This window comes from Bos mutus, chromosome 19 (assembly GCF_027580195.1).
Source record: "Bos mutus isolate GX-2022 chromosome 19, NWIPB_WYAK_1.1, whole genome shotgun sequence".
In the NCBI taxonomy this organism is placed as follows: Eukaryota; Metazoa; Chordata; class Mammalia; order Artiodactyla; family Bovidae; genus Bos; species Bos mutus.
Window position 1 is genome coordinate 7,609,939 of NC_091635.1, and position 25,128 is coordinate 7,635,066.

Consider the following 25,128-nt stretch of genomic DNA (forward strand, 5'->3'; position numbering starts at 1 on the left):
GCCCCAAGGCGCGTGACCGACCGCGGACAGGGCGTGAGGCGGCGGCTTTGCCGCTGTGGGCGCCGCCGGGGCGGGCGAGTCCCCTATTCTCGGCCAGTGGCGCCTCAGAGCAGCCCCTTGACAAGCGGACCCCGGAAGAAGGTCAAGGAATTGCCCAGGTGGTGGTGGTGGTGCGGGGGGAACCGAGACGCTCTCAGCAACCCGGCCCTTCCTCCTCAGGCGGTCCCACGGGCGGGAAAAAGGCCGCCCGCGGCCACCCGCGCGCCCACACAGCTTCGCCGGGGGGTTGGGAAGGGGCGGGACCACGCGTCTGAGGACGACTGCGCCTGCGCCCCGGGACCCGCCCGCGCCGTCGCTTCCGGGTCCGCGCGCCGTGTCCTCCCGGGACGTGAGAGGGGGAGGGGGTCTCCAGGGCTGCAGCGGGTGACCCGGGCCTTCTTGAGATGGCTCGGGGAGGTTGTAGGGTTTTTCCCAAAACCCTCCAAGAGTGGAACCAAAAGGACGGGGACAAAAGGTCGCACTGAGGAGAGGCTCCAGCCATCACTTGTTAAGATAATAGCATCTCTGTTGCCAAAGGCGAAGGCGGCGGGGAAGCAGAGTGTGAGATAGCTAGCGCTCCCCCGACCCCGCATTTATTATGGGTTGTGGGTGTGGGCTTCAGTTCGGTCGCTCAGTCCTGTCCGACTCCTTGCGACCCCATGGACTGCAGCACGCCAGCCTTCCCTGTCCATCACCAACTCCCAGAGCTTGCTCGGACTCATGTCCATGCAGTCGGTGATTCCATCCAACCATCTCATTCTCTGCCCTCCCCTTCTCCCGCCTTCTATCTTTCCCAGCATCAGGGTCCTTTCCAATGAGTTGACTCTTCACATCAGGTGGCCAGAGTATTGAAGCTTCAGCTTCAGCATCAGTCCTTGCAATGAATATTCAGAGTTGATTTCCTTTATGATTGACTGGTTTGATCTCCTTGGAGTCCAAGGGACTCTCAAGAGTCTTCTGCAACACCACAGTTCAAAAGCATCAATTCTTCTGCTCTCAGCTTTCTTTATAGTCCAACTCTCACATCCATACATGACCACTGGGAAAACCATAGCCTTGACTAGACGGACCTTTGTTGACAAAGTGATGTCTCTGCTTTTTAATATGTTGTCTAGGTTGGTTATAACTTTCCTTCCCAGGAGTAAGCGTCTTTTAATTTCATGGCTCCGTAGTCACAGTTAGTAGTAGTATAATAAGACATTAAAAAAATAAAAATGTAGGAAAATCTGCGATGAGTAAAATAGCAAAATTTTAAGTAGAGACAAGATCTTGAGTACTGATTGTTCCTTTTATCTCAGACTCCAATGTACCTGGGCAGAAGTCTCAGATAACCCCTGCTGTTTTTTATGCCCCTAGGCATCACACTGTTTAGTCTGGCTACTGTGTATTCCTTTTGTGTAAAAGCAGGCTCTCAAAGCCACTATGGAGAACAGTGTGGAGATTCCTTAAAAACTGGAAACAGAATTGCCATACGACCCAACAATCCCACTGCTGGGCCTACATACCCAGGAAACAAGAATCGAAAGAGATACTTGTACCCCAATGTTCATCTCAGCACTGTTAACAATAGCCAGGACATGGAAGCAACCTAGATGTCCATCAGCAGACAAATGGATAAGAAAGCTGTGGTACATATACACAATGGAGTATTACTCAACTATTGAAGAGAATGCATTTGAATCAGTTCTAATGAGGTGGTGAAACTGGAGCCTATTTTAGACAGGTTAGGTCAGAAAGAAAAACACCAATACAGTATATTAGTGCATATATATGGAATTTAGAAAGATAGTAACGATGACCCTATATGCGAGACAGCAAAAGAGACACAGATGTAAAGAATAGACTTTTGGACTCTGTGGGAGAAGGCGAGGGTGGGATGGTTTGAGAGAATAGCATTGAAACATGTGTATTATCAAATGTGAACTAGATCACCAGTCCAGGTTCGATGCATGAGACAGGGTGCTCAGGGCTGGTGCACTGGGATGACCCTGAGGGATGGGATGGGGAGGGAGGTGGGAAGCGGGGGTTCAGGATGGGGAACACATGTACACCCATGGCTGATTCATGTCAATGTATGGCAAAAACCACCACAATATTTTAAAGTAATCAGCCTCCAATTAAAAAAAAAATGAGAGCTGACTCTCTTGTGCAACAGAAACTAACATTTCATTATAAAGCCAATATACTCCAATTAAAAGAAAAATAAAATTATTTTAAAAAAAAACACAAAGCTGGCTGTCTAATATCACCAACATAATCTGCTGACTAAACAAATCTGAGTTGATTGCTTACTCAGTAAGGGTGACTGCTGCTTGGCAAAGCCTGGGCAGTGCCTCAGAGAGACAGTAAGGTCACAATTTATTGAGAATTGGAAGTTTGGTTTAAGATGAGTCTCTTAGTTCAGGGTTTTGATTAAGACTTGATACAAACCACTGCACAACAGTCAAAATTAGCAGAAAGGGCAAGGCAGGGGAACTCAAAAAATCTCAGTGAACAAGCTAGTTGTTGATATTCAAACCCGCTTTCTGGACTGGACAGTTGGGAATAGTAAAAGATGCTGATGAAGAACCAGCATCGCGAAGTTAAGTTAATGTGGGCAGTAAGATGTAGTTTGGGTTCTCTGTGAATGGTCTGATTGTAGGGGGAGGTAAATGGTTTTGGTTTTCACTCTCTTCTTCATGAATATATCCATCCATCTGATAAATATTTAATAATTTTCCAGACACTGTCAGGCACAGGGGCTATACCGGGGAGTATGCTGAGTCATGGCCCTCAAGGAACCGATAAGCTAGTGGGAGACGTCAACATTAACCAAGTAAACAGATCTTATTATTTGAAATTCTTTTATTTAGTGGACTGCACTGAGGATGGAGTTACTGGGGGTGGTGAGAATGCCATTTTAGATGAGGTGGACAGGGCTGGTCTTGCCGAGGAGATAGACAGCCTGAGAGCTGAGGACGGGAGAGACCCAGCCGCGTGAAAGTCTGGGGAAGCCTGTTCAAGTCTGCGACAAAGCAAATGTGTAGTTCTGAGGTGAAGATGAGCTAGAGGAGGGGTGATGGCAAAACAGGCACAGATCCCACGTGGCATTATGGCCAATGGAGACTTGTAATTTTAACAGTTCTAATAAGTGGTTAAGAGACTTCCAAAATCACTGAGGGCGGTGACTGCAGCCTTGAAATGAAAAGATGCTTGCTCCTTGGAAGGAATCCTATGAGAAACCTAGACAGCGTAATAAAAAGCAAAGACCTCACTTTGCCGACAAAGGTCCATATAGTTAAAGCTGTGGTTTTTCCAGTCATGTACAGATGTGAGAGTTGGACCATGAAGAAAGATGAGCACCAAAGATCTGATGCTTTCAAACTGGCTGGCAAAGACTCTTGAGAGTCCTTTGGACTGCAAGGAGATCAAATCAGTCAGTCCTAAAGGAAATCAACCCTGAATATTCATTGGAAGGACTTTTGCTGAAGCTGAAGCTCCAATACTTCGGCCACCTGATGCAAAGACCCAACTTATTGGGAAAGCTCCTATACTGGAAAAGGGCAAAGGAGAAGGAGGCGGCAGAGGATGAGATGGTTAGATAGCATCGCGGACTCAATGGACTTGAATTTGAGCAAACTCCGGGAGATGGTGGAAGACAGAGGCGCCTGGCATGCTACAGTCCATGAGATCGCAAAGATTCAGAGACAGCTTCGCCACTGAACAACAAGGGACTTCCCAGGTGGTCCAGTGACTAAGAGTCCAAGCTCCCCATGCAGGGAGCCTGGGTCAGGTCCCTGGTCAGGGAACTAGATCCACAGGCCACGGCAAAGATCCCATGTGGCATCTAAGACCCAGAGCAGCCAAATAAATAAATAAATACATAAGTAGATATCAAAAAGAATGACTCCTGGCTTAAGCATATGGAAGACAAAGGGGCTCTAAGAGATAGAGAGGGTGGCTGGTAGGTAGTATTAAAGCCATAGGACTTGGTTCTGGTTGAAACATTGTCCTCTTTTGTCTATTTCCTTTCCCTGGGAGAGGACATAAATGGTCACAGTGAACAGGAAAACGGCAGTTATCAAATTAAGGACATGTAATGTCGATACAATACTATTCCAAACCTTTCTGTAGACTTATAATTGTCCAATGAAGTCCTTTATCACAATTTTTTCCTCCCAACCAAGGTCCATGGATCATGAATTATATTTAGCTGTATTAGTTTGCTAGGACTACCATAACAAAGCACCACAGACCAAGTGGCTTAATCAACAGGGATTTGTTGTGTCAGGATTCTGGAAGCCAGAAGTTACAGTCAGGGTGTCAGCAGGGTGGTTCCTTCTGAGGCTGTGAATGAGTACCTGCTCCATGCCTCTCAGCTTCTGATAGCTTGCTGGCAATCGTCGGTGTTCCTTGGCTTGTGTAGTATCTCTGACTTCATCTTCACCTGGCTTCCTCTCTTTGTGGGTATCCGTCCCTGTTCAGACTTTTCCCTTTTTAGAAAGATACCAGTCATACTGGATGAGGCCCTCAGGAATGACCTCATTTTAACGTAGTTACCTCTGAAGAATCTCTATAGAAAGTCACATTCTGAGGTCCTGGGGGTTATGACTTCAACTTTACTTTTTTTTGTGCGGGGGCAGGAATTCTACCTGTAACAGTCGTCCAAAAGTTTGTTGTTGTTGTTTAAGTTGTGTCTGACTCTTTGTGACCCCGTGAACTGCAGCATGCCAAATTCCCCTGTCCTTCACTATCTTCTGGAGTTTGCTCAAATTCATGTCCGCCGGGTCGGTGATGCCATCTAACATCACTTGAGCCTCTTTTAACCAGAGTGATTTGTCTTCCGTGATTTTGACACTTGCTTTGTGGACAGTCTCTCAATTCAGATTTGTCTGATATTTCTTCATGATTAGATTCGGATTATGCATTTTCTACAGGAATATCACAGAAGCAACGTGTCCTTCTCTGAGCGTCACATCCAGGAGGCACATGAAGGTTGTATTTGCTCACTTTCTTCACTGTGAACTAGACTATTTTCCCCTTTGTAATTAATAAATAAGTAGTCTGTGGGAGATACATGTTGAGACCACATACATATCCTGTTCTTTATCTTTTTAAAAGATGTTATTTATTTGGCTGCACCAGATCATGGTTGCGGTGCGCAGGATCCTCAGTCTTTGTTGCGGTTTGCAGGCTGTTTAGTTGAGGCACGCAAACTCTTAGTTGCAGCACGTGGGACCTAGTTCCCTGACCAGGAATCGAACTGGCACCCCCAGCATGGGGAGTGTGGAGTCTTAGCCATTGGACACCAGGGAAGTCCCTGAATAACCTGTTCTTCAGACTTTTACCCAATAACTTTTCACATCCGTTGATGATTCTTCCCTGAATTTACTTCTACTCTGGTGATTGCAGAACGTTTAAAGGCATAGTGAAGTAGTCATTTTCTTTTGTCACTGTAAAATTCATTTAGTTGAGATCACACTTAAATTGGAAGTAATCCGCATGTGATAGAATCTTTTGAGGCCATAGGTCAAATCATGTGACGTAACTTGAGTTTTAACAATGGCGATTCATTGTGTATTATAAGACTAACAAAGAATTGTAACTGTAAACACATGAATGAATGACTTCTGGGTTGGTGAACACAGGGCTTGGCTGCGCAAGTGACAGGAAAGGGCATAGAAGCACCACAGCCCACCCCGCCTCCTGTGTTCTATGCGACTCTTCTTTTTGGTTGTTCCTGAGTTATATCCTTACCTTTTTGTGATAAACCAGTAACCTGTTCTAATTGTGGAGTGGTAAACGTGTATGATACAGTTTCTTGTCCACAAGAAACAAGTCCTAAGCCGACAAAAGCTATGATGAACTTAGTTATAAGTGTTTCTTTTCTGATCTTCAATCCCATTGAAGAAACCTGGGCAGTTCCTTCAGAAAAGATGAAAGAAGCAGTCAGAAGCAGTCACTGGGTCACCACCCTTCCTGAACAGTATTTTCAAACCTCCCAGTCGTTAAAAAGAAGAATATTTTTCATACCATGGATTTTTTCTCCTAGAAGTGGATATTTTACCTTGAGGAATGAAAAGGCTTGAAGTACAGGTTGTACCATTATTCAGATTTCTAGAGAGATTGTTTGAAATCCAGTTGAGCCACGAGAGAAGCCTGTTCTGATATATCTTCACAGAAATGTTCCTGAATGTGTGATAATATATGGATAATGATTTATGGAGCCAGCTGTGCTTATTAAGTCAACAGAAATATCTGAATAAGCACATAGCAACTTTTGTTTGAAGGAAAAAATTGAGGTTAAAATGTACAAAAGAGGGCTTACCTGATGGTACAGTGGATAAGAATCTGCCTGCCAATGCAGGGGACACAGGTTTGACCCCTGGTCTGGGAAGATTCCGCCTGAGGAGGAGCAACTAAGCCCAGGAACCACAACTGCTGAGCCTGTGTGCTGCAGCTGCTGAAGCCCACATGCCTGGAGCCTGTGCTCCTGCATGGTAATTTTAAAAATAAAAATTAATGACCTAGTTAATTATAGTTTAACTATAATTACCATTTAAAAAGAAGAATATTTTTCATACCATGGATTTTTCTCCTAGAAGTGGATATTTTACCTTGAGGAATGAAAAGGCTTGAAGTACACGTTGTACTATTATTCAGATTTCCACGGTAATTATTCATATTTACCATTACCATTAATAATGGTAATTATTCCATTATTCATATTCCATGGTAATCAGTGCTTCTGCATGGTAATTTTAAAAATTAAAATTAATGACCTAGTTAATTATAGTTTAACTTATACATGGTACTTGAGAGTAGAAGAATTACTTTAAAAAAGATTCTCAAGTTTCAGCATTTTGCTAGATTGGGTGGGATTGTCCCCATTATCAACAACAGCAACCACTATATTTTTTCCTTCTCTTGACTGTTTTGGGGGTTTGGTTCTGTTTTTTGTTTCTCTCTCAGGCCAGAGATGATTAGGGGACCGTCTCTGGTAGCCAGATAGCTCTCTCAAAGGTCGCAGCTATGAAGGATGTCTGTGTTTGGAGGAACCCCTGAGTAAGTCGCTTCTCCGCTACACTGGCCAAACTCATTCTTGGCACACGATACTGACATGACCATGGAGCATGGGTCAACAACCATCCCCTATGACCGCCTTGCTAGAGGATATTGCAAACACTTGTGCAAGAGTCTAGATTACATTAAACTTGGGGAATAGAGCTGTGTCATCTGATTTTCAGAAGGATCTTGAAATTATTTACTTACTATTTTCTTGGCTCAGATCTCCACTTGCTTGCCCAATCCAGAAACAGTTGAAGACCAACGCTTTCAGGATGCCTTTGAAAGTGAAAGTGAAGTCGCTCAGTTGTGTCCCACTCTTTGTGACCCCATGGATTGTAGCCTCCCAGGCTCCTCTGTCCATGGGATTTTCCAGGCAAGAATACTGGAGTGGGTTGCCATCTCCTTCTCCAGGAGATCTTCCCCACCCAGGGATTGAACCCGGGTCTCCCTCACTGTAGGAAGACGCTTTACCATCTGAGCCACCAGGGAAGTCCTTTAGTCAGGATGCCTTTAGTTAGTCCTGAATCCCCGCTTATCTAACATTTTGAAAAAAATGAAAATCATTCAAAAATGAAAAGTTTGTTTTAAAAATGTGAAGACACCCTTTATTACAACTATGAAAGTGTCAAAATATATTAAGTGAAAAAAAATCAAGAACAGCATGTATACTATAGTATAGATGGGAAATAAAGATACACTCATCTTTGTCTTTATTTGAATAATGAAAAGATAAAAATTTTATGAAAACAGGTTCACCTTGGCAGAGATTGGCAAACATCAGCATGGGCCAAGCCAACCCATTGCATGTTTTTGTAAATCAAGTTGGCAGGAAATAAAGTACACTTATTCATTATGTATTGGCTACGAGAGTTTTCATACTAGGATGGCAGAGGTCAGTAGTGACAGAAGTCACATTACTGTCTGCCTTTTACTGACCCTTTTAGGGGCTTGAGGAGGGAAACGGTTGCATAGGAATTAGAGTGGGAATAATACACTCTCTGAATTCCCAGGTGGCTCAGTGGTAAAGAATCCTCCTGCCAATGCAGGAGACACAGTTTCTATCTATCCCTGGGTCGAGAAGATCCCTTGGAGAAGGAAGTGGCAACTTGCTCCAGTATGCTTACCTGGGAAATCTCATGGACAGAGGAACCTGGCTGGCTACAGTCCGTGGGGTGACAAGAGAGTCAGACTCAGCTTAGCAGCTAAACAACAACAAATACACTTTCCACACAGATCTATCAAAAAATCTTTTTAAATTTTGAAACACCTCCCCCTGGAACTAGCTTTTCACATGTTGCTGGTCTCACTTCTGTTAATCTCCATCTCATGGTTCGCTTAGTTTGTCATTATCTTCAAAAGTCTATGTCAACTATTTGGTTACAGGAGCAGTAATGCTGCCCAAACCCGGGACCTATTTCTTCCCCTGGGAGGTCAGTGCTGGCCAGGTTCCTGATGGGGACACACTGAGGACATTTGGCAGGTGAGAATGTTTTTCTTCATGTGGTGTTGGGGGGAGTGTTTAAAAAAAAAATGGAGTCTTTTAATATAGTTTTAAAATTATTTTTAAATTATATGTTTTTAATTATTTTTAAATGATTTATTTTATATTTTAAATTTATTATAGTTTCAAAATTGTTTTAAAAGCAAAATTCTTATAATTTTATCTAATTATTTAAAAAATACTAAAAAATCAATGTATATTCAATGTAAGAAATGTTGATAATCTGTAAACGTGTAAAGAAAGCCAGCAAAAATCACCGACCATTAACCTTTTGTTGATTATATGCTTTTTCATGTGTGTATGTATGTGTATACGTGGGTGTGTATACACACAATATGTGTATAAATATATATACTGTGTTAGTCACATATTTCAGTGCAGTGTTAGTGACTCACTCATGTCCGACTCTTTCTGACTCTTTGCAACTGTAGCCCACCAGGCTCCTATGTCCATGGAATTCTCTAGGCAAGAATACTAGTCTAGGTAGCTATTCCCTTCTCCAAGGCATCTTCCCAACCCAGTGATCAAACCCTGGTCTCCTGCATTGCAGGCAGATTCTTTACCTTCTGAGCCACCAGGGAAGCCCCTAGTCACATATTGCTGGGTAACAAATCGCCCCAAAACTTAGTGGCTTCAAATGACCACAAAAGTTTATCTTTTTCATATGTACCGTGGGTCAGGAATTAGGAAATGGCTTTGTTGGGTGATTCTGGCTCAGACTGGCTTTGAAGATTATAATTGAGATGTTGGCCAGGGCTGCCAGCATCTGAAGGCTGGCATGCAGCTAGAGGATCTGATTCTACAGGGACTTAGTCACATGTTTGGCAGTTTTGTGCTGCCTCTCGTCACGCAGGCTCACTTTCTCAAAAATATGGATTTCAGTATATGGCTGCTTGAAGGTCTTCATAATTTGGCAGCTGACTTTCTCCAGAAGGAGTAACTCAACAGAGCCAGCAAAGATAAAGCCACAGTATCAATGACCTCATCTCAGAAATCACTCTAAGTCATCTCTGCAATGTTTTATTGGTTACACGCAAGTCAGCACTAGTTAGGATGATAGGAGGTTGCACAGGGATGTGCATGCCAGGAGATAAGAATCACTGGAGGGATTTCCCTGGTGGTACAGTGGCTAAGAATCCACTTTTCAATGCAGGGACACAGGTTTGATCCCTGGGCGGGGAACTAAGATCTCACATGTTGCAGGGCAACTAAGCCTGAGAACCACAAGGAAGAGCCCACGTGCCGAAACAAAGACCTAGTGTGACCAAAAAAAAAAAAAATAGAATCATTGGGGCCTGTCTTGGAGACATATAAGTTCAGTTCAGTTCAGTCGCTCAGTCGTGTCCAACTCCTTGCAACCCCATGGACTGCAGCACTCCAGGCCTCCCTGTCCATCACCAACTCCCAGAGTTTACTCAAACTCAATGTCCATTGAGTCGGTGATGCCATCCAACCATCTCATCCTCTGTCGTCCCCTTCTCCTCCCACCTTCAATCTTTCCCAGCATCAGGGTCTTTTCAAATGAGTCAGTTCTTCCCATCAGGTGGCCAAAGTATTGGCATTTCAGCTTCAGCATCAGTCCTTCCAAAGAATATTCAGGACTGATTTCCTTTAGGATGGACTGGTTGGATCTCCTTGCAGTCAAGAGTCTTCTCCAACAGCACAGAATCAGAGCAGGTGTATGGAAATGGGAGTCTACCCTCCCCCCTGCCTCCACCTCCAAGAGCTTGAGTACATGAAGTACTTTGGGGACTGGGTGGCCCCAAAGAAGAGTGATGGTTAGGAGCATGGATACCAAACTTATTAATGGGACTTCTCTGGTGGGTCCAGTGGTTATTCTTATGGAGGTTAAAGAAAACTTGATCCCTACCCCACAGCACACACACACATGAATTATTCTAACTGGATCATCAATGTACAAGATAAAACTATAAAATTGTTTAGAAGAAAATAGAAGATCTTCACATACACCTTGAGACAGGCAAAGATTTCCTGGACTCAGAAAACAAAAGCCATAAAAGAGCAATAATGAATAAATTTGGACTTCAACAAAATTAAAAGCTTCTCATCAAAAGATACCATCAAGAAGATTAAAAGGCAAGCCACAAACAGGGAGATGTTTGGGAGTGATGTGTGTATGTATATTGTATATATTCAACAAATGATTTGTATTTAGAATATATGAAGAACTCATATAATCCAATAATAAGAACATAAAGAACTTAATTTTTATTTATATATTTTTTATTTTGTTGGCCACACCATGTGGCTTGTGGGATCTTTTTTCCCTAACAAGGGATTGAACCCAGGCCCTCAGCAGTGTAAGTGCAGAGTCCTAACAGTTGGACCACCAAGGAATTCCTAATAAATAACTTAATTTTTAAATAGGTAAAAGATTTCAACAAGCACTATCAGAGAAGATATCCAGATCACAGATAAACACATGAAAATTTGTTCAACATCATGCGTCATTAAGGAAATGCAAATTAAAACGACAATGATATGGCATCTCATGCTCACTAGAGTGGCTAAAAGACGAACCATATCAAGTGCTGACAAGGATTTGGAGTAACTAGAACCCTCATACATTGCTGGGGGGAAAGTAAAGTGACACCACCACTTTGAAAAATAATTTGGCAGTTTCCTTTAAACAGATTGACCATGCAACCCAGAAATGCCACTTGGGTATTTCCCCACGAGAGATGAAAACATGTTCAGCACAAGTTCATAAGCTGACTAAATCAGCTGGTAAATGGATAATAATAATGTATTAGTCCATTCAACAGAGTGCTAACAAGCAATACAAAAAGGAGCAAGCTACTGATTTATGAAACACATAGATGGGTCTCAGAACCATTATGCTGAATCAAAGAAGCTAGACACAGAAGGATACATGCTTTTGGGTTCCATTCACATGAGATGCTTAAGCAGGAAAGCTCATCTGTGGAGACCAAGAACAGATCAGTGATTGCCTGATGTGGGAGATGGGAAGACTGAGTTCAGAGGGGCACAAGGGGATTTTGGTGGGTGATGGAAATGTGCCAAAGCTAGATTGGGGTTCTCCCTTGCACAGTGGATACTTTTGTCAACAGTCAATGAACAAGTCCCTTAAATTTTTTTTAAAATAATTTTTATGTATTTGGCTGCACTGAGTCTTAGTTGCGGCCCTCGGGATCTTTAGTCATGGCATGCAAACTCTTGGTCGAGGCATGTAGGATCTAGTTCCCTGACCAGGGATTGATACCTGGGCCGCTGCATTGGGAACTTGGAGTCTTAGCCACCAGACCACCAGGAAAGTCTCAAACAGATGTCTTTTAATGAATGTAATTTATACTTCAATTATATGGGCCAAAACAATGTTTTCTGTTGCTACCACTTTAATTTCTCTGATCCGAGCGGGGCTGAACATTTTCCCATGGACATCCTGGCCTCCCAGAACCTTTTGAGCCTTGGGGTGATTCTGTCAAGGGATGGAAATGATCCCATGTACCCTGACCTGCAGGTTGTGCAGCTACGACATGACCCAGTCCCAAGTAACCCTGATGGCTCAACTCAGATCTGACCAGCACCCAATCCTCATCTGTACCAAGTTGGTGGAGCCGTTCCAAGCCCAGCTGGGCTCCCTCTACACTGTCCTTGGGGAACTGGAGCACCAGAAGGGTAAGCCTTGACCTCACATAGGCTCTTGGGTGCTTGGGCCTGGCTTCTAACCCAGCGTGGGTCCCTCACTGAGGTTAACATTCCTTCCATATCAGTAGGGACTCAAGGGAAAGAGATGTGATTGCCTTTCCAGTGGACCTGCCATAGGGGAGCGAGAAAGCAGGGAGAGAAAGCCTTCATTTCTGAAGGTCTAGAATGTGCCAGGCTTGTGGTTTGCTTAAAAGTTTTTGAATCTACTCACAAGCCCTTAATCTGAGTTATCTTATGGCTATTTCATAGATGAGAAAACCAAGACCCAGAGAGGTTGGAGTAAGAAGCCAAGAAGTAAGAGGGGCTAGAGTAAGAGGCCAGGGAGTCAGGGTGAGAGAAATAGAAAAGAAGCAACCTGGGAGAATCTCCATGGCATCGGGAGTAGAAGGTTGCAAAACTTTAAAACCTGGATACTTGGATTCTTTGCCTCCCTCTCTGGCCGTCCGTGTGCCATTTTTGTCCTATGGTTTATATAACTATAACCTCTTGTATTTGGTTATTCTAGTTTAACATTATTTCATAAGATTCCTCTGTGTCTTGAAATTTTTTCTAAAGTATTTAATGGCTATATAATATTTTATAGATTCAGTTCAGTTCAGTCGCTCAGTCGTGTCCGACCCTTTGCGACCCCATGAATCACACCACGCCAGGCCTCCCTGTCCATCACCAACTCTCGGAGTTCACTCAAACTCATGTCCATCGAGTCGGTGATGCCATCCAGCCGTCTCATCCCCTGTCGTCCCCTTCTCCTCCTACCCCCAGTCCCTCCCAGCATCAGATTAGATGTATATACTAATTCACACAGGGCTTCCCAGGTGGCTCAGTGGTAACGAATCTACCAGCCAATGCAGGAGACACAGGAGAATTGGGTTCAACCCCTGGATCAGGAAAATCCCCTGGAGGAGGAAAGGGCAACCCATTCCAGTATTCTTGCTAGGGAAATCCCATGGACAGAGGAGCCTGGTGGGCCATAGTCCATGGGGTTGCAGAGTAGGACGCAACTGAGCACGAATGCACACACACGCACACACGCATGCACTAATTCACACAAACATTAGACATCAGTGTTGTTTCCATTTCTTGCTCTTATAAGCACACTGTACATTAATTCATTAAAAAACTATGGTATATTCAGTTGGAGAATATTATACAACCACCAAAAATGATGTTATAAACATCTATTGACATGAAAAGATGTTCATAGTATTTTACTAAAGAAAAAGCAGTTTATAAAACAACATGTATCATTTGATCTCACTTTTGTTAGATGGACATTTTTATACATACAAAAGTTTGAAATAGCATTTACCAAAATGTTAAGAATAATTATGTCTGGGTGGTAGAACTGTAGGATTCCCTATACTTTTATTAGCATTTTACAATGAAAATATACTGCTTTATAGCCTGGCGGGGGTGGGGGAGCGGAATCCAGTTAAAAAAAATCTATTTCGATATATATTAAAAACGCTACAGTTAATACTCTTGTGTTCTAATTTTTGTTCATTTTCTGATTATTTCTTCAGGGTAGTTTCCTAAAAGTGGGATTGCTCCATTAAAGGATATGTCTCTTGATTTACACTGCCAACTTACTTTCTGAAAGTTTCAGTGGTTTTTAACTCTGGATGAAATGTACTAGAAGAAAGCAATTAAATGGAGCTTACTTTAATTATGTTTGGTTTAATAAAAGTTAATCTTTATTCAGGCTTAAGCCTTTGAGCTCAGAGTCCTTGCCCTCTTAATTGATTTGAAACGAAGTATCAGGAGAAGGGGTGGAATTGAGGACAAAGGACCTGGAATAAACGATTTCCAGTTTGACCTCAGCCCACATCACCCGAGGCTGCCCTAGCAGGGAGTCCTGGGAGCTCTTAGGAGTTGGAACTCAAAGGTCTGATTGCAGATACAGAGATAGAGGTTGAAACAAAGGTGGGACCAGGGCCTGGAGTGGACATTTAGAATTATTTGTGGAAAGAAAAATGGAAAAAACTGGAAAGTCCAAATTCAACCCAAATAACATTTTAAAATTTAACATTTTCAAATCAAACATACACAAAAGTAGAATGAGCCTCCATGTACCTGTCGCCCAGATTCAGCAGAGGTCTGCATTCCACTGGTCTGTGTCTTCATCGCCCACATCCATTTCCTTCTTTTCCCTGCGTTGTGATGTACGTAGGATCTTAGCTCCCAGGCCAAAGATTAAGCCCTCACCCCTTGCGTTGGGAGCGTGACTACTGGACCCCCGGGGAAGTCTCTTACCTGCTTATGTTGCTGGTGTATTTTAGAGCAAATTTGACATTGTTTTATTTATCCATAAATACTTCAGTGTGTATCTCTAACAAAATCATGATTGCGCCCAACAAAATTAATAGCTAGTCCTTAATATACTCTAGGACATAGCTTGTCCCTGTTCATTCCCCTCCTTGGTCCCAAAATGGCTTTTTAGAAAAAGTTAAGTTGAAAAGCAGGAGCTGAACAAAATCCACGCATTGCCTTTGGGTTACATATCCCAGGTCTTTACAACAGTTCTGTCTTACTTTCTTTTTTATTTTTCTAAATGCCATTTATTGGAGACCATGGGTCTGGGATTAGTCATTGGCTTCCTCCTCCTTGCATTAAACCTGCTCCTCCTTCCTTTGATTTTATCCCGCCTATTTCTGAATGGATTTTAGTTCAGGGAAAGTTCTTTAGTGAAGTATCACAGTGAATAAGGAGAAACCATTAAATTCTAGCCCTGAGGAAAGAATAAACCCAGGTGACAGTTGTTATCACTGGCTGCTCAAATCTGTAAGTGGAAGTTTGTGGGGAATGTAGCACAGGAGTCGGGCCTGCCCTGCTGATCAAACATTACAAATAGCTGACCCATCAACTGTGGACCTCTGGTGAGAACAAAGACAGTACCGCCCTGATGTATTCATTTTTTGTTTTTGTTTTTTTTTTACTTTCTAAAAATTTTTTTGTCCATGCCATGTGGCATAGAGACCTTAGTTCCCCAACCAGGGATTAAACCCCTGCCCCCCGCATTGAAAGTGAGGAATCTCAACCAACGGACTGCCAGGGAAGTCCCTTGCTGGGCTGTATGCTTGACAAAAACAAACAAACCCAGGAAGCTTAATAGTCAAGCCAGCAGCTTGACTAATAATCAATATTATAATCAATAATCCAGCAGCATTTTTCCTAGGCTCCAACTAGTTTCACATTTCTCATCATTTTTCATCACAATCTGTATATTTTTTTTCTTTCCTAAAAAAATTTTCCCTCGGTTTCTAATTTCTGAGGCATACAGACTCATCATTCGAGACTGACACAGGGAAGAAAGACAACGGTGAGGAGGGAGGGCAGAGTGTGGGCTGAGCTTTGCCGTGGCCGCTGACCTTCAGCCTGGGTTGGCATGTCTGGCCCCCCCAGCCAGGTCCAAAGTCCTCTGGGGACACAAAAGTCAATCAGACGCAGGCCCTGCCCCATGGCAAGGTCTGCAGTTCTGAGGAGAGATAGGAGGCTGCCTCAGGTCATCTTTCTGAAATGTTTGCGGGCAAAAGAGAGAAAATGCCAGTGCCTGCCCCTTGGAGCAGGCCAGGACAGCCTGCAGGGCTCAGGGCTTCTGGCCCAGTGATTAAGGGGTGAGGACGCAGGCTGCCCTGGGGCTCTCATCATAAGTCCCACCTCTTCTGGTTTCCTGCCCCTCGTAGGCCTTTCTTGTGTCCTCTCGAACCTTCGTAATGTTATAATCCAAATGACGTTTCCTTGCTCAGTTACCCAGTTCTGTTATTTAAGACACAAGTGACATTCTGAGCTCTTCCGCAGTAAAGAATTACCAAATTAAAGAGAGGAATGCTTTCCATGTTTGCACTTTGCTGAAAAATCTTTTTACCAGGGTCTATAAAGCATGTGTTTGTTTTTATATTTTACTATTTTTGTTTTGTCTTTATTAATTACTGCTTTTTATATTGTCACTATTTTATTTCCAGCCCCTTTCCTATGCTCTTGTCTTCTCTGGGACTTTCCGGAAACCTAGCTTTTGTCCCAGACAGCAGTTCCCCTCCCACGCGGAGCCTCCCAGGTCTCCCGTGTCCCAAAACCCAGAGGCAGGGCCAGAGTCTAGCCAGCTCTTCAAGTTTGTCACCCACACCTCCCCCCTCCGCCCCTGCGGTGACCAGTTCTGCCTCCAAGCACCTCTACCCCATGCTTCCTCCACACCCAAAACCACCCGCCTGTGCCATCTGAAACTGGGTTCCACCCTTGGTATCTTTCTGCCCTCTGCCTCGTCACCACCAGGACCTGAAGACTTTGGACTCCATTTTCTCCGACCTCCTCTCCCTTCCAGCTGGACCTTGCTATCATTTCAATCGCTTTCCTAGAAGAAGTTCCAGCCCCTCACCTTCTATTGCTCCTTCCTGATTAAGCCCCAGTCTCCACCCTCTTGGTTCGGTTCAGTTCAGTTGCTCAGTCGTGTCCGACTCTTTGCGACCCCATGGACCACAGCATGCCAGGCCTCCCTGTCCATCACCAATGCCTCAGGTCCATTGAGTCGGTGATGCCATCCAACCTTTTCATCCTGTGTTGTCCCCTTCTCCCACCTTCAATCTTTCCCAGAATCAGGGTCTTTTCAAATGAGTCAGTTCTTTACATCACGTGGCCAAAGTATTGGAGTTTCAGCTTCAGCATCAGTCCTTCCAATGAATGTTCAGGACTGATTTCCTTTAGTATGGACTGGTTGGATCTCCTTGCTGTCCAAGGGACTCTCAAGAGTCTTCTCCAACACCACAGTTCAAAAGCATCAATTTTTCAGCGCTCAGCTTTCTTTATAGTCCAACTCTCACATCCATACCTGACTACTGGAAAAACCATAGCTTTGACTAGACAGACCTTTGTTGGCAAAGTAATGTCTCTGCTTTTTAATATGCTGTCTAGGTTGGTCATAACTATTCTTCCAAGGAGCAAGAGTCTTAATTTCACGGCTGCAGTCACCATCTGCAGTGATTTTGGAGCCCAAAAAAGTAAAGTCTGTCACTGTTTCAACTGTATCCCCATCTATTTACCATGAAGTGATGGGACCAGATGCCATGATCTTAGTTTTCTGAATGTTGAGTTTTAAGCCAACTTTTTCACTCTCCTCTTTCACTTTCATCAAGAGGCTTAGTTATTGTTTGCTTTCTGCCATAAGGGTGGTGTCATCTGCATGTCTGAGATTATTGATATTGATATCCCAGCAATCTTGATTCCAACTTCTGCTTCATCCACCCCAGCGTTTCTCATGATGTACTCTGCATATAAGTTAAATAAGCAGGGTGACAATATACAGCCTTGATGTACTCCTTTCCCAATTTGGAACCAGTCTGTTGTTCCATGTCCAGTTCTAATTGTTGCTTCCTGACCTGCATACAGATTTCTCAGGAGGCTGGTCAGGTGGTCTGGTATTCCCATCTCTTTAAGAATTTTCCACAGTTTGTTGTGATCCACACTGTCAAAGGCTTTGGCATAGTCAATAAAACAGAGGTAGATGTTTTTCTGGAGCTCTCTTGCTTTTTCAATGATCCAACGGATGTTGGCAATTTGATTGCCACTGTCTCAGGTCCCACCTAACTGTTGATGTAGAAAGTTCACAAAGCTCCAGGGGTTCCCCTGGTTTCAAGGTTTGTTATCTCCTCTGGCTGGAACCTGCCTAGAATTTCTTCCACGTGTCGTGATCAGTCCCCTTCCCCCCCCACCCCCCCCCACCCAACCCCCAGTGGGCCACAGCTACTCTAGGCATTCACCTGTCACACAGGAACCCCTACATCATCACCTCCCTGGTCCTTTCCAGTACATCTCCTCACCTCCTACATCCCACGTTAAACTGAGGCCACAGCAGCAGTCTTCCCTATAATTATATGCATCAGCGCCATGAGGTTGAGATGGTTAGATGGCATCACGAACGTGAGCAGACTTTGGAAGACAGTGGAGGACGAGGAGCCTGGTGTGCTGCAGTCCATAGGGTTGCCAAGAGCCTTAGTGACTGAAGGACAACAACAACCGCACCCATCAGTAGCTCCTTTCCTCCAGTCTGGGAGAGAGGGGGCTCCCTCCTGCCTGGGGCGCAGCGCCCCTGTGCTGTGATGAACACCGGCCCTCCTGCTGGGGCTTTGCTTTCTCAGCTGAACCCTTAACCTGTTACCACTGGTTCTTCCCTCCAGCATATAAAGCACTTAAGTCTCTTCTGTATTAAAATAATAGCAACAACAATAAGCGATCAAGTTTGGCTCTATATCTACCTAGCTATGACCCTCCTCCCTCCACAGTCAAACTTCCTAAAAGAAGGTCTGTTTTTTCCATATCATCCCTTCCTTATCTCAGACTCACACCTCAACCCACTGGCTTCTGGTTGCTCTTTTTATCTGCCCCTTTTCCTTTGCTGTGGGTTCTTTTTATCTTTACAAGAAGAGATTACCCTAAATGACTGTTTCTTTGGGTTCATCAGCTCCTTTCTCTCACCCCTGCTCTTAAGATGCTCTTCTTTTATTCCATTTATATAGACCTTTCAAAGATGGACAGCCCCATGCCCACCTGATCTAGGCTTAGCAGCCTTTGCAGTCCAAGTGCTGGGGCAACAAAAGCTGATGACACACAGGCAACCTCTTGTTTCAAACGAGTTCGTCTCTAACACAGTTTAACTGTGTTAAAGTTTGAAATGTAGACAGTTGAAGCCTCTGAATTCTGCCCTCGGGCTGTGTTAAATCAATAAAGTGGCCTAGACTAGAAGGAAGGTTAGGCATAGACTCTAACCACAGAATGCTCCTATCTCAAAACGGCATCAAAGAAGACTGGAGAATGTTCTAGAACATTTATCGTATTCACTGACGTGCTCAGAGAGCAGAGAGAACGTAGTGGAAACAAAAACAAACTGTTAGGAGGACAAACTCCAGATGTCCTTCCTGTTTGGTGTCACCTGGACGTTGACAAACCTCTCCACTGGGTGACCACAGCATCTCCTAGAAGCACCCACTGCCGCTTGTCCAGGGTGGGATGATCTGCCCCTGTTAGGCTAGACTCTCCCCTTGGATTGACTAAATATGGGGTTCTCAGGAAGTCCAGTGGTTAAGACTCCATGCTCCCAATGCAGGGGGCGCAGGTGTGATCCCTAATCAGGGAACTAAGATCCAACATGCTGTGCAACATGGCTGGGGGTGGGGAGGGGGACAACAACTTAAGGAGCTTTATTAATATCATTAAAAGTCTTCTGTGTTTGTTGGGAACTGTATTCATTAAAAAAAAAAAAACAAAAATACGGGGCTACTCCTCTGGTGGTCCAGTGGCTAAGACTTCACGGTCCCAATGCAGAGAGCCTGGGTTCGATCCCTGGTCAGGGAACTAGATCCCACATGCTGCAGCTAAGAGTTTACACGCCGCAGAGAAGATAGAAGATCCCATGTGCCGAAACCAAGACCCAGCGCAGCCAAATAAATAGGTGAATTTGTTTTTCAGTGTGGGGTTCTCTTTGCCTCGATTCCCATGATGCCAAGGGGCCCTCTGGTACAAATGGAGGACCAGGATGTGATAGACGCCCTTCCTCAATCTGGGCCTTTGAGCCCTGCAGAGAAGCTGGCGGGAGTTAGCGTGACAAAAGAGGGGGGCAGCGGCCACATCTTTCTGGGCCTTCTCCCAGGAGAAGTGGACTTTTCAGGCCACCCACCTAAGTTCCATGTCTGTAGTTTGTGGCGGGCCCAACAGTTCTGAGGCCCAGGTAGACAAGTTGCCAGTATCCATCCTTCTCAGCTGTGCCCTGTCAGACTCTCTGTCAAAACTCAGGACCGAGGATAAATTGAGGAGAAACAGAATGCCTCTGAAGGGTGCGTTGCTGACCCTGCCTGAGTCTTGATGTCTGTGTGTTTCAGACGGAAGCTGCGTGGTGAAGGCCCGGGTGCTGACGTGTGTGGAAGGAATGAACCTCCCCTTGTTAGAACAAGCCATCCGGGAGCAGAGGCTGTACCAGCAAGAGAGGGACAGCGGCCAGTAGAGAGCAAACCAGGAGCTCCTGGGAATGCCACCTTCCCGCCCGGCCAGATGCTGGAGCTGCTGCAGAGAAGATGCAGGAGCGTCCCCCGAGTGACAGCCTTTGTCTGGAGAGACGAGGGGAGGGCAGCCTAGAGCTCTGAGGCCGGGCGCTGGGCCTCGTGTGGGTCCTGGAGAGTTCCAGAATGTCCCCGTGAATAAAGCCTAGTGGTGTGACTGAGCAGTGTGTGCACGTGGTGCAGTGCCGGCAGGGGCCAGGAGGGGGAGCCTCAGAGCAGGCAGCCTGCCTGGCAGAGAGGCCACAGGATCGCAGGGTTTCTGGTGAATTCTGGGCTGAGGGCCTGAGGGGAGGCTGCTGTGGTGGGTGGCCCAGGACCGGGTGGAGGGGCCCAGGACTCAGCGGGGGCCGCTCCTGCCAAGGTTCTGCCCTCAGGAGGCCGAGCATCTCCAAACAGGCAGGGCTCAGCCCCTCACCCTGGCCACACGGCCTAGTGCGGCGCTGTGACTTCTGAAGCCCTTCCTGACCCCTGACCTCCGCCCCGAGTTGACCCTGGGCCCCCCAGGGCAGCCCCTCTGGGCAGCCTCCCACCCTGGGGCCGGGACCCAGGCAGGGGCGGGTGCTGGGCAGGGGAAGTTTGGACCCTCCTGCGCTCTGTAGCCCAGCTCTGGGGCAGCTGCTTCCTGGGGCCTGAGGGTTCCTGCCTGGCCTGGGCTGCAGCCTCCCTCCATGACAGGTTCCTGGGGATGGGCTGGGGCTGGGGTAAAGGGTGGGAGCCGGGCCTGGACCTGGTCTGCCTGGCCGGCAGAGCAGGGTGAGCCCTGGGGGCCACAGGCCTCAGGAACCCCGGGCGCCTGGGTGGGGGGGCCCAGCAAGGGTGTGCCATGAGGCTGAAGGGGCAGCAGGGGTGCTGGGCACAGGGGGGAATGCCCCAGGCACCCTCTGTTTCCAGGGCAGCTCTGCGGACATGGACATGTTCCAGAAGGTGGAGAAGATCGGAGAGGGCACCTATGGGGTGGTGTACAAGGCCAGGAACAAGGAGACCGGGCAGCTCGTGGCCCTCAAGAAGATCAGGCTGGATTTGTGAGTGCTGGGGTAGCCTCTGAGACCCCCTGGTTTGGAGTGACCCAGCTATCCGCCTGACCCTCATCTCAGAGTCTTGTATTCGACTCCTTTTCTGACTGCTGCTCACTCACGTAGTGGGGGTGCAGCCCTCATTCATCCTCACCCTGCCCAGGCTTTGCCCCGGGCCTCTGGGGGTGATAAGTACGTGCCCAGGAGGTGGGCCATCCTTATGTTATATATAAAACAGCCCCCCAACCCTCCCCAGCCCGCTGGCAGAAGCACCCTGCCCAGCTTCTCACTCCACTGCTGCACCCTCCTCTCCTCCAGGGAGACCGAGGGGGTCCCAAGCACTGCCATCAGGGAGATCTCCCTGCTCAAAGAGCTTAAGCACCCCAACATCGTCAGGTGAGGTGGGCAGGGGATGGGGCAGTGGGCCTGTCCCAGCCCGACTGGGAACCGCGTGTTGACTGGTACCGCTTGGCCAGGCTGCTGGACGTGGTTCACAGCGAGAAGAAGCTTTACCTGGTGTTTGAGTTCCTTAGCCAGGACCTGAAGAAGTACATGGACTCCACCCCAGCCTCCGAGCTCCCCCTGCACCTAGTCAAGGTACCGGGAGAAGGACGGGCTGACCAGCAAGGGGGCCATTGTTTGACCAGCAAGTCAGCCCCCGCCCACCTCCGCTCTGCCAGCTCCTTTCTTCCTCTTGCCCGCTGTTCCAGAGTTACCTCTTCCAGCTGCTGCAGGGGGTGAACTTCTGCCACACGCATCGGGTCATCCATCGAGACTTGAAGCCCCAGAATCTGCTCATCAGTGAGTTGGGGACCATCAAGCTGGCTGACTTTGGACTGGCTCGAGCCTTCGGGGTGCCTCTGCGCACCTACACCCATGAGGTACCAGGGGACAGAGTGGGAGGGAAGGGAGGTCACCTGTGCACCCAGCCACCCTGAATGATACTGTTTTCTTGTTCCCCCAGGTGGTGACACTCTGGTATCGTGCCCCTGAGATCCTCTTGGGCTGCAAGTTCTACTCCACGGCTGTGGATATCTGGAGCATCGGTTGCATCTTTGCAGAGATGGTAGACAGAGGGATAAACATGGCCAGAGGGAGGCCACAGGCAGGGTCCTCCTGGGGTGGGGGGACGTGGGGGCTGTGAATCTCCTATTAAAAGTAGATTAAGGGGTGTTTGGGATTGCATTAAAGGTCTTTTTCCAGAAAAGGTCAGGATTTTTAGCACAGCCCTGGGAAAAATGTCTGGAAGGTGCCTCCCTGGTCTGGCTTCTCATCTGATACTGGGTTCTGTATGACAAGGGAACAGACCCCACGCTTTCTCCCCTTCCCCATTCCAGGTGACCCGCAGAGCCCTGTTTCCAGGCGACTCTGAGATTGACCAACTCTTCCGTATCTTTCGGACCCTGGGGACACCCAGTGAGGCCATGTGGCCAGGAGTCACCCAGCTGCCTGATTATAAGGGCAGTTTCCCCAAGTGGACCAGTAAGGGGCTGGAGGAGGTCGTGCCCAACCTGGAGCCCGAGGGCCAGGACCTGCTCTTGGTAGGTACAGGTAGGCGGCAGGGAGGCCAAGGCTTCCTCATGCCAGCTGCTGCTCTCGCTAGAAGTGTCTGCTTTGTCATCCAGCCTCTTATGTAACCCTGGCTCCTTCTGGGGCAAAACCGGGCTCTTTTCTGACTTCTGTACACAGTTGGCTTGTCCCTGTGTGTATCAGTTGCACCTGGAAGCCTCTCCCACAATAAGTCCAATGTTCATCGTCCTTTTTAAAACTGCTCTCTTCCAGTTAGTTTTGTTTTTACGCTGTGATGTATGTGTGTGCTCAGTCACTCAGTCGTGTCCATCTCTCTGTGACCCTTTGGATTGTAGCCACCAGGCTTCTGTGTCCATGGGATTCGTCAGGCAAGAATGTTGGAGTGGGTTGCCATTTCCTATTCTAGGGGATTGTCCCAACGCAGAGATTGAACCCAGGTCTCTCGCGTCTCCTGCACTGGCCGGCGGATTCTTTGCCGCTGGGAAGCCCTGTACTGTGATATATGCCATTTCTCTTGGTTGGCCTGTGTTTTGGTAATTTTTTCCTGTGGATATTATTCAAAGCGGGCTGCCTCCCCGCTTCCTCAGCCCCCGCCACAGGCTTTGGTCACCACTCCAGGTGTACCGTCTTGACCCCTTGGGCTGGCCCAGGTCAGGATGCCCAGAGGGGTCCAGGCATCCATTCTTGCCCCCAAAGACTCAGAGCACGTTTTTCTCTTGAGTCTGATGTTGGGTCACAGGAAGGCAGGGCAGCAAGTTTATCTTCATGCTGTGTGCCCAGCTTTCCTGAGGGCTGTGTGCGCCTCCCAACCCAGTGCTGGGGGGCAGAGTGGACTTCCCACCAAGACTCCTCACCCTCCATCCTGGCTGCTTTAAGGTGGGGAGGTCCTTCTACCCCCCAGCTGGGTTTAGGGACTTTTGTTTCTGCCCCACTCTCAAGCGTACTTCCTGGACGTGCTTGGCCCCTCTTCCTGAAACTTAGATCTGTCTTGACTAGAAGTGGGCTGGAGCCTGGAAAGCTCTCTAAGGACGAGGAGAGACTGACTCAGCCTCAGTAGCATGAAGGAGACAGGGGGTGACTCAACAGGGCTGGACTAGAACAAAGTCTTTGTCCCCAGATTCCGGGAGTGTCTGGAACTGGTTCTCCAGCTGGGAGGTAGTGGCTTTGGGCGGTTCTGGGTTTGAAAGCAGCTGCTTTGGGGCTGTGGGGCCCTGGCCACACCCGGGGCCCAGCCTCTCTCCTCCTCTCTCCACAGCAACTCCTGCAGTACGACCCCAGCCGGCGGATCTCAGCCAAGGCCGCCCTGGCGCACCCCTACTTCTCGTCCACCGAGACCTCCTCGGCGCCCCACCAGTGTATGCTGGAGCGTTTCTGCTGCTGAGAACGTGCGAGGCCCACCGCCTCAAAGCCCCTCTGCAGCTGCTGCCCCCCGCCCCCCCACCGCCTCCCTATTCCCTCCCCAAGAAAGGGGACACACCTGGGGAGAGAGCAGTTTGGCATCAGCTGTCCGAGGGCTGAGTTTGGGTTAGTCCTGCCAGCAGGCTAGCAAGCTCCTGTGTTGTTTGCTGGGTTTCCCTTTTCAAGATAGGGGCACAGAAGCCCCCTGCCTGAGGAGGTCCGTTAGAGGCGGGGTCCCTGGGCACCAGACTGGCAGGTGCCAAGGAGAGCAGAAAGCCTCCCTGGGCCGCCAGCAAGGCCCTCCTAGTGCCCCTCGGCCGCCCTGCCCTCAGCTGCAGAGCAAGACCCCCAAGGAAGGGGTTCCCCGCCAGCTGTTCTTTTTAGATTTAAAATGTTATGGGGGAAGAGCTGAGTTCCAGTTAAGAGTCCCAGGTTAAAACAGGAGGCGGAGCAAGGGGGAGAGGCCTTTTTCCTGTCCCGAGGGGAGGTCGGATGTTCTAAGTAGCTGTCTTCTCACCATGGATATGCTTATGTTTGTATGCCTCTGGCTTCAAGAACAGAAAATAAAAGTGATGTATCCCTGAGTTTTCTAGTGTTTCTCTCTGCTCTGGGGGGACGCTGGGGACGTGCCAACAAGGGGGAGGTTGACAGAGGGCTGGAGACAGCTTCTGCCCTGAACTGGGTGGCCCTGAGCTGGCTGTGGGGAGGCCCTGATCCTCCAAGACGTGCCCCTGTCAGGTCCTTCCCGGAGTGAAAGGAGCCACTGTCCTCTGAAAGTCCCTGTTCCCAGCAGGGCCAGCTGGGTGTGTCCACTCCCCACCTAGGAGTGCCATCCCTCCTGCTCACGCCCCAGAAAAATCGACTCTGT

General features: G+C 47.3%; 2 protein-coding genes across 6 annotated transcripts; both read left to right on the forward strand.

The window, feature by feature from the left end:
• Positions 1–9: 9 nt before the first annotated feature.
• On the forward strand, positions 10–20,480 carry TEN1 (TEN1 subunit of CST complex). Of its 4 annotated transcripts, none has more exons than XM_014482258.2 (4): positions 10–141; positions 8,470–8,566; positions 12,090–12,247; positions 20,143–20,480. In XM_014482258.2, exons 2-4 carry the CDS (start codon positions 8,478–8,480, stop codon positions 20,262–20,264), a joined length of 369 nt encoding a protein of 122 aa, XP_014337744.1. In that variant the 5' UTR covers positions 10–141; positions 8,470–8,477; the 3' UTR covers positions 20,265–20,480. The 4 variants fall into 4 exon arrangements, with proteins under 4 accessions (XP_014337744.1, XP_070245206.1, XP_070245207.1 ...); XM_070389105.1 differs by having other exon boundaries at positions 21–158; XM_070389106.1 differs by having other exon boundaries at positions 23–161.
• On the forward strand, positions 20,451–24,844 carry CDK3 (cyclin dependent kinase 3). 2 transcript variants are annotated; one of them, XM_005907964.2, is made up of 8 exons: positions 20,451–20,581; positions 21,211–21,341; positions 21,651–21,728; positions 21,809–21,929; positions 22,043–22,213; positions 22,297–22,398; positions 22,670–22,873; positions 24,118–24,844. In XM_005907964.2, the coding sequence occupies exons 2-8, from the start codon at positions 21,226–21,228 to the stop codon at positions 24,241–24,243; spliced, it is 918 nt and encodes a 305-aa protein (XP_005908026.1). In that variant the 5' UTR covers positions 20,451–20,581; positions 21,211–21,225; the 3' UTR covers positions 24,244–24,844. The 2 variants fall into 2 exon arrangements, with proteins under 2 accessions (XP_005908026.1, XP_070245204.1); XM_070389103.1 differs by lacking the exon at positions 20,451–20,581 and having other exon boundaries at positions 20,628–21,341; positions 22,058–22,213.
• The last annotated feature ends 284 nt before the right edge of the window (positions 24,845–25,128 follow it).